Source organism: Euleptes europaea, chromosome 2 (assembly GCF_029931775.1).
Source record: "Euleptes europaea isolate rEulEur1 chromosome 2, rEulEur1.hap1, whole genome shotgun sequence".
NCBI lineage: Eukaryota > Metazoa > Chordata > Lepidosauria > Squamata > Sphaerodactylidae > Euleptes > Euleptes europaea.
The window spans coordinates 133,153,495-133,171,405 of record NC_079313.1 but is presented as its reverse complement, the minus strand read 5'-3'; the positions used below and the strand labels follow the sequence as shown (position 1 = coordinate 133,171,405).

At 47.7% G+C, this 17,911-nt stretch overlaps 1 protein-coding gene across 1 annotated transcript; it reads right to left on the bottom strand.

Annotated features, from left to right (window-relative positions):
* Window positions 1–1,261: 1,261 nt before the first annotated feature.
* On the bottom strand, window positions 1,262–17,176 carry PPDPF (pancreatic progenitor cell differentiation and proliferation factor). Its single transcript, XM_056844638.1, has 5 exons — window positions 17,009–17,176; window positions 9,002–9,091; window positions 5,574–5,651; window positions 2,898–2,994; window positions 1,262–1,659 (listed from the first exon to the last, which is right to left on the bottom strand). Exons 2-5 carry the CDS (start codon window positions 9,054–9,056, stop codon window positions 1,545–1,547), a joined length of 345 nt encoding a protein of 114 aa, XP_056700616.1. The 5' UTR covers window positions 9,057–9,091; window positions 17,009–17,176; the 3' UTR covers window positions 1,262–1,544.
* Between the last annotated feature and the right edge of the window lie 735 nt (window positions 17,177–17,911).

Genomic DNA, 17,911 nt, shown 5'->3' with positions numbered 1-17,911 from the left:
TCCACTGCAGTCTGGTCAAAACAGGGTTTTGTTAAAGCACCAAAGCCTGTCCACCCTGTTTCCTGGAAGCTGAAGTGGGAAGGATATGTTTACTCACTGGCAGTCCTTTCCAGCCATCTTCAACTGTGAAGAGTTGAGTGTGTGGTCCCAAGATCTTAAGCACTGCTGGGTTGCCAGCTCCAGGTTGGGAAATACCTGGAGACTTAGGGGATGGAGCCTGAGGAGGGCAGGGTTTGGGGACTACAATGGGGTATAATGCCAGAGTCCACAGTGGCCATTTTCTCCAGGGGAACTGATCTCTGTCACCAGATCATCAGTTATAATAGTGAGAGATCTCCATCCACCACCTGGAGATTGGCAACCCTATGTAGGGTCGTAGTTAGAGCAGGGATCTCTAACAGGGTTGACCATTGGGCCCTCTAATTTTGTGAGCAGGCAGTGTGTGCTGCCCCAAGATGGCTGCCATGGGAGCTGGGGCCACTCCCCAAATGGCAGGTGGGTCCAGGTCAAGGGTTGCCCTAAGATGGCTGCTTCTGAATGGACGTTCTCTGAAGGCACAAATGTTATGTTTCCTGGGCTCCCTTGAAACACTTTCTTCTCTGGTGTGGTATAGGATAGCCAGCATCGACTCTTTACTTTGGGGAAGAAGGAGGTGGGTGTCCAGAAACATTGGCCAACACTATGGCACCCATAGGCATTCCCTTGGGAAACATTGGGTGAGAGCATTAGAGCACTACTGACAGAACCCAGGTTGAGATCCCCCCTGCCATGAAGCCGACCCCATAATTCTCAGCCTAAACGCCCTCACAGGATTGTTGTGAGGGTAAGGTGAGGGGAATATGACACCACAAACTCCTTTGAGGAAGATAAATGTGAGATTGATGGGTTGGATGGGTCTTCCCCGCTTTTCCATTGGACAAAGGGAGGGGATCCCTTTCAAACACCAGGAGGGGTATTGCTAGAGATCATGGGACCCTTGGACAAAGCCACAGGGAACAGGGCCTGCAATGGAGAAGGGGAATCAGGCAAAAGCAATCTGGCAGTATCCACACCTGGAGTTGGTATACCAGGCCTCTACCAAAAAAAACCTTGATCTCCTGCTTTAAACAGGAGTTATTTCACTGATTGCCAAGTCCCCCCTTGGCCATTGGCGAGGGATGGGGGGGTATCTTGTAGTTTCAGAAGCTACCAACTCAAAAGTTGGCAACCCTATTGTTTGAGGACAAGAATGAACCAGACACAAGCTGTTTAAAAGGCTGCTCAGGCTTTATTAAGTTTCCATTAGGCAAGTAAAAAGTAAACAAAAAAAAAAGTTAAAGGCTGCGTGGGAAGAAAATTAAGATGTAGCTGCACCGACCAGAAAAAGTAGAAAAGGATGATGTAGAAGGTGTTTTTTTTTTAAGTTGCCATTTTTGTTTGTATAAAAACCTACATCTAGACACCCAAAGCAGCCTGCCTACTCTACAGGGAGGGGGGAGTGGAAAATGGGCTCTGTCTCCTAGCGTTCAAGTCAGAAGCAGCTGCCAGGAGGGGCCTCAGCCACCTCACGCCGAGGGACCGGAGTTCGGCTTGCTGGGTTCGCTGGCGTGGCGCTTCCTCATTACTTCCTGAGCCAGGCCACATGTGATCATGCCGTTCGCCACCTGCAAAGTTACTGAGCTGCGGGGACAAAAGAAGAGCGGTTGTCAGGAAGAGCAGCTGGTTTTTATAAGCCAGCTTTCTCTGCCACTTAAGAATCAAACCGGCTTCCAATCACCTTCCCTTCCCCACAACAGACACCCTGTGAGGTAGGTGGGACTGAGAGAGTCCAAAGAGAGCTGTGACTATCCCAAGGTCACCCAGCTGCCTTCACGTCTAGGAGTGGGGAAACCAACCCAGTTCACCCGATTACCCTCTGCCGCTCATGTTGGAGGAGTGGGGAAATCAAACCTGGTTCTCCAGATCAGAGTCCAAAAGGAGTGGTGTTACTTAAGAGCAGCAGCAGAAAGAGCTGATTTTTATACCCCGCTTTTTCTCTACCTTTAAGGAGTCTCAGACCGGCTTACAATCGCCTTCCCTTCCTCTCCCCACAACAGGCACCCTGTGAGGTAGGTGGGGCTGAGAGAGTTCGGAGAGAACTGTGACTGGCCCAAGGTCACCCAGCAGGCTTCATGTGGAGGAGGTTCTCCAGATTAGTGTCTGCCGCTCTTAACTATTAAACCACGCTGGCTCTCCCATTCTCACTGGCAGTCCCATTCAATATCTTCTTGCCCACCACAAATTCATGCCCTGGGGACGCCCAGTGAAATTTCCACTTACTTGAGATTTTTATTTATTTATTTAATTCATTCATTCATTTCCCACCAAAATTAGAGGAATGTTGTAAGCTCACAGCGACATAGAGCTGTTGTGTTTGCAAGGTTTAATGTTCTACCCTCAGCTGTGCTATTAGGGAGATTTCAGAAAACCCCATACTTAAATAAGACTCTGTCCTTGCAGACTGAGCGGTGTAGAACCACTACAGCCCGTTTTCCTGTATGGCCCTTTTAATGCTGTCATTTGAGCCAAACTCCTTAACCCTCTTAGTTAATTGGAATGGAGCTTCAGACAAGTACAAGGTGCAGCTATTTATTTCCAGAAAAAATCCTGCCATAATAGGCAGGGTAGCAAAATTTTTGCAACTGGCTATGAGGCTCCGAGAATTTAAATTCGGACTCTGTTTAGTCATAGTTTTGCACTCTACAGTCTTTGTACTTATGGCAAACATATGCAAATAAAGGTGTCGTGTTGTTGTTGATGTAAGCCGTTTTGGGTCCCTGCCGGGGAGAAAAGCAGGGTATAAACGAAGCTAAATTAAATTTGCTGCTGGAAACAGATCCATCGAAACCCATTCTAACTTTGAGCAGAAGGCCACTTACTTCTCGGGGGATTCAGACACTGTCGTCATGACCGGATGAGTCTGCTTTCCGAAGAAGAAGCTGGCCCACCAGTGCCCCGGGTCAGATTTAGGGAGACCTAGAAGAAGACAGGTGCTCGTCAGAATCCCCAACAGGAAGACTTCTCTAAATGGAGCAGCCGGAAGTGTGTAAGCACGGCTTCCCTTGGAAAAGATGTCCTCCTCACCAGCAGATTACAATGAAGTTAGAATTTAGCATACAATTCATGGAATACTGTCGTAAGGCTTGCTTTAGCAATACAGGACTGGCCTCGAGCCATCTGGGAAAGAGGCATGTAAATGTAAAAAAAAAAAGATCAAAAATGCCCATTTTGTCCGGATCAAACAGACTCCCTAGCCTACACTGTTTTAGCACATCCACAAAATAATACTGCACAAAATAAATATATCACTCCCTGGATAAAACAGCTAAAGACGCTTTCTGAGAAGCGGATACTGAGCTATCTGCTGTCAAATAGATCGGTCAATCGCATGAGAGATGTGGCAACGTTTCTCCCAATAGCGTCAAGGAAAAATTAAATTTCATCTCCCCCTTTTAAAGTGTGAAGTGGTTGATGGATAGGTGGTGGCTGTTAAATCTAGGGAAAGGAAATATGCTTATAGTTGTTAAATGCCCAGCCCAAGTATAGTCTTTTCAAAGTTTAAAATAAAGGCACAAAGCTAGCCAGCTAGCCATCATCCTGCCATGGTTTTTTAGGACACACACAGGTGTCATGAAGGACACAGACCTCTGAATGCTCAATGCATGTGCTCCCAACAATTCAGATCAGGGTGGCATGGATCAGGGAGAGGAGATTTAACCCCTTTCCACCTCCCTTGGTGTTGCTAACTGAAGCCAAGTTTCCCATGCGGGTACAAATGCTTTAAAGGTGTCGGTGTATGTGGGGGGGGGGATTTTCCTTTAAAAACACAGCTGCTATTTTTCTTTAAAAAGCTAACAGCAAGTGCAGATTGGCTTCACTGAGCTAACCTGATCCCAGAAGAGTTTTAGCTAAAACCTCAGCAAGGATGGTATTTGCATGTTATTGGAAACAACCGCTGTTGCCTGGCAAATTAGAATCGTGCTTAAAGATGCGGGAATTGCTATCAACAGTCAAGCTCACAGCAATTCAAAATCCTAAGAATATTTTAGATGACCAAAAATTGGCAACTATTGGCTGCTTGCTTAGAAAAAAGCCATTAGGTTGTTAAAAAAGGGTAATAAAGTAGTAACTATAGCTGTCCCTATTTTTGTAAGAACATAAAAAAGCCCTGCTGGATCTAATCCATCATCCTGTCTCACAGAGGCCAACAAGTTCTTCAGGAGGTCCGACGACAGGGCATAGAGGCCAAGGCTACCTCCTACCACAGACACTGAGAGGTTGACTGCCTCTGAATGTGGAGGTTCCATTCAGTTACCACGGCTGGTAGCCACTGACAGACCTCTTTTCTCTTCTTTCATTTGTTTTTAATTTGAACCGGACGTGCCGTTTCTCGGTATACCAGTTCTGATTATGTATGGTCACATTTCAACGAAATTAAAAATACATTAAAAAACAACAACAATTAGCAAAACCAAGAGGGGGCTGAAGTGTTAAATCCCCTCACCATGGGGTTCTGAGCCAAGTCAGAGCGACCCATGTGCACAATTGGTCTCTACAGACAGATAGAGAACCCAATCAATAAGCATTACTGAAGAAAATATATACAGTATTTTCCTGTGTATAAGACAATGTTTTTTTCTTTAAAAAATTAGTAAAAAATTGGGGGTCATTTTATACTCGGAATGCACGGTCACCCATCAGCGGGGAAGAGAGCAGCGGGGAAGAGCCCAATTGCCCTGGCCGGTGGTGTCCGGCCTGCGGATGGTCCCCGCTCTCTTCTCTGCCTGTCAGCTGATGGGTGGGGAAGAGAGCAGGCGGGGCCCATATTTTTCCATACACGCCTCCATGTTTAAGGCGGCCTGATTTCTTAATTTGGGGTTCAAAAAAATAGGGGTCTCTTATAGGGGTCTCATCTTCCCTTTACCCCCAAGCAAGCCGGATCCTCATTTTACCGACCTCGGAAGGATGGAAGGCTGAGTCAACCTTGAGCCGGCTACCTGAAACCGACTTCCGTCGGGATCGAACTCAGGTTGTGAGCAGAGCTCTTGACTGCAGTACTGCAGCTTAACACTCTGCGCCACGGGGCTCCTATACATAACATACATATAAGACTCCTATGTCTTATACATGGGGGCGTCTTATACACGGAAAAATATGGTAGGTGTATGGAGAAACAACATTAGTAGTTTACTATAGATGTTTAAGAAACCTAGGTACATTATAGTAAGAAGTGCTTTATATTTTAATGCAGATTTTAACGTAAGTCTTAATGGTTTATTTTAAGCGTTTAACCTGGAGAAAACAAGGAATAATGTTGACAGATGGTAGAAATAAAAATTGTTTGAATAGCGGGATAACTTAGGATAAAGTAAGGCACCTTTGGTAATATGTGTTAAGTAGGTAGGACGTATGTTATGTCCTATTCTGTATGTTAAGCACTTGTTAATTATAATTTTAAAATAAAAATGAATTAAAAAAAGAGACACTCCAATTAGACAGCATCAACCAGGGGACCTTCAGCTCCCACTTCCTCGAAAGGGAGCCAGGATACTTACTCGGATGGTGAGGGATCACTTCCCCGGAGTACTCAGAACTTCCGCAGGAGCTGTTGCTGGAAGTGGAACCCAGACGCCCTGCAAGACATATTAGGTCCCCCATTAGACCAAACGTCGCCGTTTATTTGGCCCTCCGACTCCGAGGCAGGCAGGATTAACACAGGATAGTGACCAAATGCGCCTTCCAACATTCCCAAGCAATGCTTGCTACCTAGGGTTGCCAGATCACAACAGGTAGCCATGTTAGTCTGTCTGTAGCAGTAGAAAAGAGCAAGGGTCCAGTAGCACCTTAAAGACTCACAAAATTTCTGGCAGGGTATGAGCTTTCGTGAGCCACAGCTCACTTCTTCAGACACAGCTAAAATGTGAGTCCACCTATCCTTAAGTAGAGAAAGAGTGAATTCACACACCCAGTGGCAATAGCATTCAAATGTCAATAGGAGGTAAATGAGATTAGCAGGCGTGACTGGAGAAGGGGTGATATGCAGAGGGGTAGCAGGCATGGAGAAATCAGCATTGGTAATGGGACAGGAATCCCAGGTCTCTATTCAATCCAAGAGAATGCATTGCCTTGAGCTTCATTAATTGTAATTCAGCCACCTCCAGGTTGGTAAATACCTGGAAATTTTGGGGGTGGAGCCTGAGGAGGGCGGGGTTTGGGGAAGGAAGGACTTCAATGGGGTTTGAGTCATAGGGTATGTTTAGGGTTGCCAGCTCTGGGTTTGGAAATACCTGGAGGTTTTGGGGGTGGAGCCCGAAAGGGATGGGGTTTGGGGAAGGGAGGGTCTTCAGTGGGGTGTAATACCATACAGTCCACCTTCCAAAGTGGCTATTTTCTCCAAGGGAACCGCTCTCTGTTGCCTGGAGATCGACTGTAATAGTGGGAGATCTCCAGCCACCACCTGGCGGCTGGCAACCCTACTGCTTCCAGAGAAAGCGCATTCATCTTCAAGGGATAAACGAGAGAGACCTGACCGATGGCATGGCCTAATCTCCTCCCATCAAAGAAGCCATTGTCAGTTATTAATGGAAGTAAAGTTTCTTTCAACCTCCAACTAGATCAAGACCAAGTAAATAGGTTATGAACGATTCCGTTTCTATTTGGCTTGGCTAGGGAGGAAGATGCCACACCCATGCAGCTAGAAAGAATGTCTTTAGATAGCTGAAGAGTCAAGCAGTGGCTTGCGACACGCTAAGCAAAGCAAGCTCAGATCCAAAACGACCACAGCCTGTACACAGCTGAAGCTGCCTCTATCTCTGCGTTCTGCAGACCTTCAGAATCATTTTGTACTTATTTCATTTATAATAACTTCCTCCCCCTCCCCCAAGGAGACCCAAAGCAGCTTACATCTTTCTCCTATCCTCTATTTTATCCTCACAACAGCCCTGCAAGGTGGGTTAGGCCAAGAGGGTGTGACGGGCCCACGGTCTCCCAGCGAGCTTTCAAGGCAGAGTAGGGATTCGAAGTGCTGTCTCCCAGATCAGTGGGCTATAATGCCATACAGCAGGGGTGTCAAACATAAGGCCCACAGGCTGGATCTGGCCCCTTGAGAGCTCTGGAGAACCGGGTTTGATTCCCCACTCCTCCACATGAGCCTCGGAGGCTAATCTGGTGAACCGGGTTGGTTTCCCCATTCCTACAGCTGGGTGACCTTGGGCTAGTCACAGCTCTCTCAGCCCCACCTACCTCCCAGGTTGTCTGCTGTGGGGAGGGGAAGGTGATTGTAAGCCAGTTTGATTCTTCCTTACGTGGAAGAGAAAGTTGGCATATAAAAACCAACTCTCCTTCTTCTTTGCCATCTTCTGGGCATGGAGTAAGGGTCACTGGGGGTGGGTGGGGGGAAGATAGTTGTGAATTTCCTGTGTGCAGGGGGTTGGACTAGATGACCATGGGGGACCCTTCCAACTCTACGATTCTAAGTAGTCACCTTCTTCCACCAGCGGACAAGGGATGAGAAGGATGGTAGTGTGTTTTAGTATCCACGGTTTTAAAGAAACCCTGAAAGGCACACACTTTTTGCTGTAAACCTAACAGCTGCTCTCCAGTACAATGGCTATTCTCAGTCGGTACTCAGAACTGGGGTGGGAACAGCAGCCTTCCCCCCCACCCTACTTTGCTGGCTGTGCCAGCTGCTTGCCGCCTTTTAGATGAAAACTGGCCCGGAGCCCAGAGAAAGACAAACAAAATCTCGCAAGCCGGCATTTGCCTGGTGTCTAAAAGCAGCCTTTGTTTCGCCAAGTTGTTGGATCTGGCCTTTTAAGGAGTCTGATCCCAGCAACGCCTTCGCCCTCTCGCTATACAGCCTCCTGAACGCCCAGGGACAGATTTGACCTATCAGAGGGACCTACAAGAGCAGGGGAACATCCAGCAATCTGCTCTGGAAACCTCTTCTGGCAAAAATCAGAATATGTACCCAATGGGAAGGCTGCATTCATTTCCCCTTTGTTACGAGAAGGTCAGGGTCATCCCCACATCAAGAACGATAATAAAGCCAAGTTGCAACCAACCTATGGTAACACCTCATGGGGTTTTCAAGGAAAGAGATGAGCAGAGAAGAAGAGCTGGTTGTTATAGCCCACTTTTCTCTACCTTTAAGGAGTCTCAAACCAGCTTACAATCGCCTTCCCTTCCCCTCAGTCACATTGTGAAGTAGGTGGGGCTGAGAGTTTGATGAGAACTGTGACTAGCCCAAGGTCACCCAGTAGGCTTCATGTGGAGGAATGGGGAATCGAACCCAGTTCTCCAGATTATAGTCTACCGCTCTTAACCACTACACCACGCTGGCCTGGTTTGCTTGTTTTCCTCTGCACAGCAAACCTGGCCTTCTCTGGTAGTTTCCCATCTAAGTACTGAAGACAACCCTGCTTATAGTGGTTAAGAGGTGTGGTTTGGAGCAGTGGACTCTAATCTGGAGAACCAGGTTTGATTCCCCGCTCCTCCACATGAGCGGCGGACGCTAATCTGGTGAACTGGGTTGGTTTCCCCACTCCTACCCATGAAGCCAGCTGGGTGACCTTGGGCTAGCCACAGCTCTCTCAGCCCCACCTACCTCATAGGGTCTCTGTTGTGGGGAGGGGAAGGGAAGGTGATTGTAAGCTGGTTTGATTCTTCCTTAAGTGGAAGAGAAAGTCGGCATATAAAAAACAACTCTTCTTCTTAGCTTCCAGGCTCGTCTGGGGTATTCAGGCCGCTACACTCTCCATCTATTAACATTCCCCAACATTCAAGGCTGTGCCAATGAACATATGAAGCTGTTTTAAATGGAGTTAACCACCGGTCCAGCTGGCCTGGCATCGGCCAACTAGCAGCATCTTCTGAGGCTTTTTCGAGCTCTCATGGCCTCAGGCCCTTGAAGCGGAGACGGAAGCCAGAACGTCCGCCTTCCAAGCAGGCGCTCTTCCACTGAGGCCCGGCCCCCCCTCCTTACTTCGGTAGTAGTCATGGGTTGCCACAAGGGAGCCGCTGGACGGGATTGCTGCCATGTTTCTTGATCTTTGTTCTTATGCTGTTGTAAACCCTACGACACAAAACCAGAGCGACTCGTTAGAATACAGGCACCCACAAATGTTTAAGGACCATCGCCGCCCATAAAGTACATCTGCTACCTGGTCTTTCAGAAGGGTGCCTCACGTGTCCCGTCACCTGAACCCAGGAAAAGCCAAACCGTAAAGAAACTTTATCACGTATCTGTTACCCCATGTTTGCAGTTTGCTCCGCAGCTGGAATGAAAGGGGGCCTAAACTGGAACACACAGAAGAGCTGCAATCTTTGCTTCGCTGCAGCCAGCCGCTTCTGAACTGCTTTCTTGCAAGGTCAAATGCATGCTGCAGCAAGTTTACTAGCTACCAGCATATACTAAATGACGGGCTTCATCTACGTCTGCCGGTAAAGAACTGTACAACCCAACCCCCCACCTAACATGCTAGCAGCGTCAAACTCCACCTAGTGTTTTATTTATTTGTGTTATTTATTTATTTATCTATTTATCAACAGAGCTCGAGACATAAGAACGGCCGTGCTGGATCAGACCAAGGCCCATCAAGTCCAGCAGTCTGTTCACACAGTGGCCAACCAGGGGCCTCTAGGAAGCCCACAAACAAGACAACTGTAGCAACACCATCCTGCCTGTGTTCCACCGCACCCAAAATAATAGGCCTGCTCCTCTGATCCTGGAGAGGATAGGTACGCATCATGACTAGTATCCATTTTTACTAGCAGCCATGGATAGCCCTCTCCTCCAGGAACATGTCCACTCCCTTCTTAAAGCTTTCCAAGTTGGCAGCCATCACCACATCCTGGGGCAGGGAGTTCCACAATTTAACTATGCGTTGGTGAAGGCGGATCACTCAGGAATCAGAATCAACATGGGAAATCCAAAAAAAGAATGCAATAGGGATTGTAGCAATCCGGAACCAACCAGAAATCTGTGAACGGAACTGAAGCAAAGGGCAAGTATTAACACGACCCTGCAAAAATTACACAGTCATATCCGACTAACAGCAACAGGCAGTATGAACTATACACAGCAGTCCCTAAACCTTCAGCCAAGTAAGGTATGTAACATGGTAGCAAATTAAGTTTCTCAGGATTTTCTCTGTTGGGTTATTTTTAAAGCACCATGCAATAACGGAGGAGTACATTCATAGAATCATAGAGTTGGAAGGGACCACCAGGGTCATCAAGTCCAACCCCCTGAACAATGCACTAAATTCACAACTACCTCCCCCCGCACACCCCCAGTGACCAGAAGATGGCCAAGGTGCCCTCCCTCTCATCATCTGCCTAAGGTCACAGAATCAGCATTGCTGACAGATGGACATCTAACCTCTTCTTAAAAACCTCCAGGGAAGGAGAGCTCACCACCTCCCAAGGAAACCTGTTCCACTGAGGAACCGCTCTGTAGAAAATTCTTCCTAATGTCTAGATCAGTGGTTCCCAACCTTTTTTTGACCAGGGACCACTAGGACTTTTTTGTTCGGAGCAGGGACCCCAAGGTTCAAAATAAAAATCTCGAGAATTTGAAAATAAACTTTAATCATAACTGTCAGTTAAACGTTAAACTTAGAATAATATTTGAATATATATTTTTATAATAGAGAACTTTTAATTGAAAATATTAATTTGTTATGTATTTATAACTTTGTTTCGCGGACCTTAATTTAGTTCTCGCGGACCCCTGGGGGTCCACGGACCCCCAGTTGGGAACCAGTGGTCTAGATGGAAACTCTTTTGATTTAATTTCAACCAGCTGGTTCTGGTCCGACCTTCTGGGGCAACAGAAAACAACTCGGCACCATCCTCTATATGACAGCCCCTCAAGTACTTGAAGATGGCTATCATATCCCCTCTCAGTCTTCTCCTCTTCAGGCTAAACCGAGCATAGCCCACAGATGAGAACATTGCTAGTCTGGATGGGATTGGAGTCTCAAATGAGGGATGTCTATTAGGAAGAAGTCCCAGGAGACAGGAAACCAGAGGGGCAGAGAAGCTAGCCAACTCAAGGAACCTTAATGAAATGGAAGGAAGTTAAAATGAGGGCAGAGGAGTCAGGGAATAGAAGGGCTAACAAAAATGGGGGGCATGGTTCATGTGGGTCCGAAATTCAGACGCCAACATCTGCACCTAAAGATCTCAGATAGCAAATATTGGGAAAAGATGCCTCTCTGTCCAAGATCCTGGAGAGTTACTGCCAGTTAATGTGGACAACAGTAAGCTAGAGAGATAAACAGTCTGACAATATAAAGCAGAGCTACAGGTTCATTGCCCAGGCTAGCCCATTCTCTTCAGAGTTTGGAAGCTAAGCAAGGTCGGCCCAGGTTGGTACTTGGATGGGAGACCACCAAGGAAGTCCAGGGTTGCTGTGCCGAAGCAGGCAACGGCAAACCACCTCTGTTTGTCTTTTGCCTTGAAAACCCTACAGGGGTTGTCATATGTCAACTACGACTTGACAACACTTTCTACCACCATATGTTCATAACGAGATGACCAGACAGCTTAATGAAGTTTTATTTGCTTTTCTATTACTGATGAATGCCAAGGGGTCTCTTGATCAAGAATGCCTAATTGCTGAGGTACCTGTATGGTGCCTACAGCTTATTCAGAATTTGTGCACCAGTGTGTTAGGGCTTTAGAGTTTCATTGTTTGGTTTTATTAGGATTACATAAATCGGTTGTTGTGCTTTTAATGATGTTACCTGCCCTGAGCCAGCTTGCTGGGGAGGGCGGGTTATAAATCTAATTAATAAATAAACACTGCCGGAAAACAGGAACAGGGAAGAAATGATCAGTGAACAGCAGGGTAAGTAGAAAAGAGCAAGAGTCCACTAGCACCTTAAAGACTGTTGGCAGAGTATGCTTAAGTACGCAGAGAAGAGTCAGACTCACTGATTAAAGATAAAGTTGCCTTTATCGAGGGAACTACATTTTAGGATAGGAAAGCTGAGAGACAGAAGCCTCTAGCTGCCTATCTAGGCTAAGGAGGGAGAGAGAGGGCAGAATGACTTCCGAGAAGGAGGAAATTGTCCCCTAAGAACATCAGTCTAAGGACAGACAAGAAGTGTGAAAAAGGGTGGAAAGGTCTCTAACCTTACAGCCCTAACTAGCTGACCACTTGCCCACCCCCTGCTGGGTCTTCGTCTCAGTTCCTTTGCATGCTAGACACTGCAACTCTTCCAACAAAGACTAACAAAATTTCTGTTAGGGTGTGAGCTTTCGTGAGTCACAGCTCACTTCTTGGACCACTAATTCAGTGCAAGATATGAGTTACAAGACAGGTAGACAGTTCCTAATTTACTTCCCACGCACAGCTCTTAGTTGGATCAGAAGTTACCTCTTTGCGCCTGACCTACATTCTAGCAATGCTTAGTTTGCAGGAGTGGTCAATCACGGTTATGCTCAGGGTTGTATGCACGCTGCACTAAAAAAAGCAACTCCATATAAGTTATGGAAGTTTGCACAATTTATATAGAATATACTTCATAGGATTTTCTAGTCAGGGGCCGTAGAGAGCAATGAAGTCACACACTCTGATCATTGGAAATACCCATCCAGCTATCTCTGGCTTTGAGAAGTTTTAGCAAGCATTACTCTCATACTTTCATGCATTACCTTCAACCCAAACAAGTATTTTATATGCTGGGTTTTTTGCTGTCAAATTGCAGCTGACCCTGGAGGTTTTTCAAGGCAAGAGACACTGGGGTCACTGTGTGTGTGTGTGTGTGTGTATAGTTGTGAATTTCCTGCATTGTGCAGGCGGTTGGACTAGATGACCCTAGTAGTCCCTTCCAACTCTATGATTCTATGACAAACAGAGGTAGCTTGTCTCTGCATAGCAACCCTGGACTTCATTGCTGGTCTTCCATCCAAATACTAACCAGGGCTGGCCCTGCGTAGCTTCCAAGAGCTGATGAGATCAGGCTAGCCTGGTCTATCCAGGACAGAGCATACACGCGTATACCCCACCCCAGATAAAAAATTCCAAATCATACCAATTCATTTCAAAGTGAAGACCGGACCACTAGCTAGCTATAACACACAATTTCCTGCATTGTGCAGGGGGTTGGACTAGATGACCCTGGTGGTACCTTCCAACTCTATGATTCAAAGGGATCTCTAAACCAACACATAGTTAAATTGTGGAACTCCCTGCCCCAGGACATGGTGATGGCTGCCAACTTGGAAGGCTTTACGAGGGGAGTGGACATGTTCATGGAGGAGAGGGCTATCCATGGCTACTAGTCATGATGCATCCCTGTTCTCTCCAGGATCAGAGGAGCAGGCCTATTATATTAGGTGCTTTGCAACACAGGCAGGACAATGCTGCTGCAGCCGTCTTGTTTGTGGGCTTCCTGGAGGCATCTGGTTGGCCACTGGGTGGACAGACTGCTGGACTTGATGGGCACAGCCTTTCTTATACAGTGGGTAGCCATGTTAGTCTGTCTGCAGTAGTAGAAAAGAACAAGAGTCCAGTAGCATCTTAAAGACTAACAAAAATATTTTCTGGCAGGGTATGAACTTTCTGAAGAAGTGAGCTGTGGCTCACGAAAGCTCATACCCTGCCAGAAAATATTTTTGTTAGTCTTTAAGGTGCTACTGGACTCTTGCTCTTTTCTAGCCTTTCTTATGTTCTTATGGTAAACATCTCCGGACGGAACAAATAACTCACTGCCTGTGGCCAATAGCAAGGATGGCATTAAAAGAGGGGTAGGCAGATTCATGGAGGAGAGCTCCACCAATGGCTACTAGCCAAGACGGTTAGACCTCTACAAACCCAAAGGCAGCCACCCTATGAATGCCAGTGCCAAGGAGCAACTTCAAGAAAGGCCTTGGCCTCTGCCCCCTTGACTGTAGACTAGGATTGCCAACCTCCAGGTTACTGGCCTACAACTGTGTTCTTTGACTACTACTCATAATTACAGTTGAGTTTACTATATTGAATAAAACCTCCAGGTGGTGGCTGGAGATCTCCCAATATTACAACTGATCTCCAAGCAACAGAGAACAGTTAATCTGGAGAAAACGGTCACTTTGGAAGGTGGACTCTGGGGCATTATACCCCACTGAAGTCCCTCCCTTTTCCAAACCCTGCCTTCGTCAGGCTCCGCCCCCCAAATCTCCAGCCATTTCTCAACCTGGAGCTGGCAACCTTACTGTGGACCTTGCCAAAACCACTAAAGAACATAAGAAAGGCCAATGCTGGATCAGACCAAGGCCCATCAAGTCCAGCAGTCTGTTCACACAGGGGCCAACCAGGGGCCTCTAGGAAGCCCACAAACAGGACGACTGCAGCAGCACCATCCTGCCTGTGCCCCACAGCACTTAATATATTCGGCATGCTCCTCTGGTACTGGAGAAGAATTGGTTTTTATATGCCAACTTTCTCTACCACTTAAGGGAGAATCAAACCAGCTTGTAATCCCCTTCCCTTCCCCACAACAGACACCCTGTCAGGTAGGTGAGGCTGAGAGAGCTCAAAGAGAGCTGTGACTAGCCCAAGGTCACCCCGCTGGATTCATGTGTAGGAGCGAGGAAACAAATCCAGTTCACCAGATTAGCATCCGCCGCTCACGTGGAAGAGTGGGGAATCAAACCCGGTTCTCCCGATCAGAGTTCATCATTCCAAACCACCGTTCTTAACCACTACACCAAGCTGACTCTATGGAAGGGTACTGCAGAAGATGGTCCATTGCTTTGATCCAGTAAATCTCTTGTTACGGTCCCAAATGCGCTCACCAGGCTGGTTGTCTAAATCACATGTCCGGAGTCCCAAATTCAGGACCCCAGGACCAGGTGTCATTTGGGTTTTTCTCCTGGTGCGGAAAACCTCTTGGATTGCAAAATCTCCACCAACCTGGCACAGCTCACATGATCAATTACGACCATTGCAAGAGGAACAGAGCATGCTTCCACCTACATTCCTTGAAAGTGTTTGTTTTTCCTCCTCTTTATAAAAAAAACAACTTTAAAAACAACCCTCTGAACCCCTTCGACTCCGGATTGGAAGCCCTTCCTTCTCCTTTGTCTCCCTTCCTAAGGTTGGTTTCCCTGCCTCTCATTTGAGGGGTGGGGGCTGGAAAGAAAAGCCTTCCGGAAGAGCAGCCAAACTGCAAAAATCCGGACTGAACCGGCTGGTTGCTGCCGCAACCGACACAGACCAAGCGTGTGGCCCTCCCCGCTCTGCCACTGACTGCCCTGGCGGGGGTAAAAAGAGAAAAGTCAGGAGGCCGATTTGGAGCGTGCAGACGGCTAGATCCACGGTTACTTGGAAGGAAGCCCAGCTGACCGCGATGGGATCTACACCCCAGGCTCGAACCGCACGGCCGCGATTTCAAACTGGGTCTGCAACCGAACCCAAAGAACCAGATTAGACAGACACGCTTGCTCCCACATGGGAGGTTTTGCCGCTCTCTAGATGCACATTTTCCCCATCCGAATTCTCAAAACTCAACCCTAAGCAGAGTTTTGAGAATTCGGATGGGGAAAATGTGCATCTAAAGAGCGGCAAATCCAAGGCAAAATCTCCCTGTGTGAACAGACGGTTGGACTTGATGGACCTTGGTCTGGTCTAGCATGGCTTTTCTTATGGACGAGAGGGCTAGCCATTGCTACTAGTCAAAATGGATACTAGTCATGATGTATACCTACTGTATTCTCTCCAGTACCAAAGGAGCATGCCTATTATATTAGGCGCTGTGAAACACAGGCAGGATAACGCTGCTGCAGTTGTTTGTGGGCTTCCTAGAGGCCAAAACTCTGCAGGGGGGGGGGGGGGGCTTATGGTTGAGTTTTGAGAATTTGGCTGGGGGAAACGTGCCTTTGGAGAGCAGCAAATCCAAGGCAAAAACCCTCCCGTGCGTTTTCGCCCAAATTGGCTCGGTTGGCCGAGCGAGAGTTCTGCCCCGAGTCCGACCCGAGAGGGGTCAATTGGTGCCCCAAAATGTGAAAATGGCAAACGACCCCCCCCCTCCAGATCTGAACCGCCGCCCCCATCCCGGATCAAAGGGTTTGCCGGAAAAAGCGGAAACCCGAATGGAACGTCGAGACACCGCTTAGAACGTTCGGGTTGGAACGTTCAGACACCGATTCGTTTGAAGTGGAAACGATCTGCGGGGTTGTTGTTTTTTCCCCTATTTTACCCTCCGTATTTGAAAGGGGGGGTCAGAAAGAAACGATAGCATGGGGTGAGAGTGAAAAGGGGGGCAGGCGAGCCTGGTTATCCCCCCCCCCAATAAAAATATAAGAATGGAAGGGAACAAAGGTGTCACCCAGCAAACGTCTGTCTATAAACCACACGCGTCAACCGACAGATATTTTCCAACAATTCACTCCCCCCCACGTTTAACCCCCGATCCTATTGGGCCATTTATGCCTGGGATGTTTTGCCTCGGGTTTGCCGCTCTCGAGATGCCCATTTCCCCTACCCGAATTCTCAAAACTCTGCATGGGGGAGGGGGGGGGGGCTTATTGTTGAGTTTCCCCCATTGGGATGGGGGGAAATGCGCATCCAGAGAGCGGCAAATCCCAAGGCAAAACCTCCGAGGCATAAATGGCCTTTGTCCGCTTCCTCGGAAGTAAACCCCACCTTACTGAACCCCCGGCCCAGCGCGCTTTAGCAAAGCCGGGCGCGTAACTTGCGCTCGGCAGGGAGGCTTAAAAATAGAGTGGGGTGGGAACGGCCTTGTCCGAAGGGAGACCGGCCACTAGAAAGGGCCGGCGACTCTCTCGTCCCACCCCACCGAATAGACAGATTTAATGGACCGGAGGGGGAGGACAAGGGTAGAAGAACCCCCCCCCCCAATGCAATGCAATGCAATGCAATGCAAATTTACGCAACCAGCTCTTTGCAACGCTGCAAGCGCCGGGGAGATTTTTGCAACTGCACAGCGCGCGCCAGGGTCTCCAGCTCCCGGGGAGGGCTTGGGGGGGGGGTCCTTACCTTGACGTCTTCTTAAGGCTGCGCCCAGCAGAATCCCGACGGCTTGAGACCACAGGTGACCTGGCTCAGGGGGGGTAACGCTAGGCTATAGAGCCCATTTGCAAAGGAGATACTGGGAGTACACTCCACGTCCACAAAAGAAACACCCAAGCGCGAATGGTTTTGGGAGCGCGGGCGGCGGCGGCTGGCCTTATATAGGGCTGCTCTCCGGCGACGTCACCTCGGCTGACGCCCCCCGCCCCCCAAGGGGGTGGGGAGAAGGGCGGGGGGTTAGGGAGGGCGTTTCTGCTGAGTCGCTTTTTTTGTGTGTGTTCCTCCTTTCTAATCATTATTGCTTTTGTGTGCTTCCGACTCATGGCGACCCTATGAATGAAAGTCCTCCAAAATGTCCTATCTTTGACAGCCTCGCTCAGATCCAGTGGTTCCCAACCTTTTTTTGACCAGGGACCACCAGGACATTTTTGTTCGGTGCAGGGACCCCAAGGTTCAAAATAAAAATTCCAAGAATTTGAAAATAAACTTTAATCATAACTCTTAGTTAAACATTAAACTTAGAATAATATTTGAATATATATATATTTATAATAGAGAACTTTTAATTGAAAATATTAATTTATTATGGGTTTCTAACTTTGTTTTGCGGACCTTAATTTAGTTCTCGCGGACCCCTGGGGGTCCACGGACCCCTGGTTGGGAACCAGTGCTGTAAACTGAAGGCTGTGGCTTCCTTTATTGAGTCCATCCATCTCTTGTTGGGTCTTCCTCTTTCCCTGCTGCCCTCAACTTTTCCTAGCATTCTTACTTTTCCTATTATTATCACTTTTCCACTATTATTGCTTAGAATTATGATTATTGTTGCTCCTTTATAATTATTTTTTGTTCCTCCTTTATAATTATTATTGC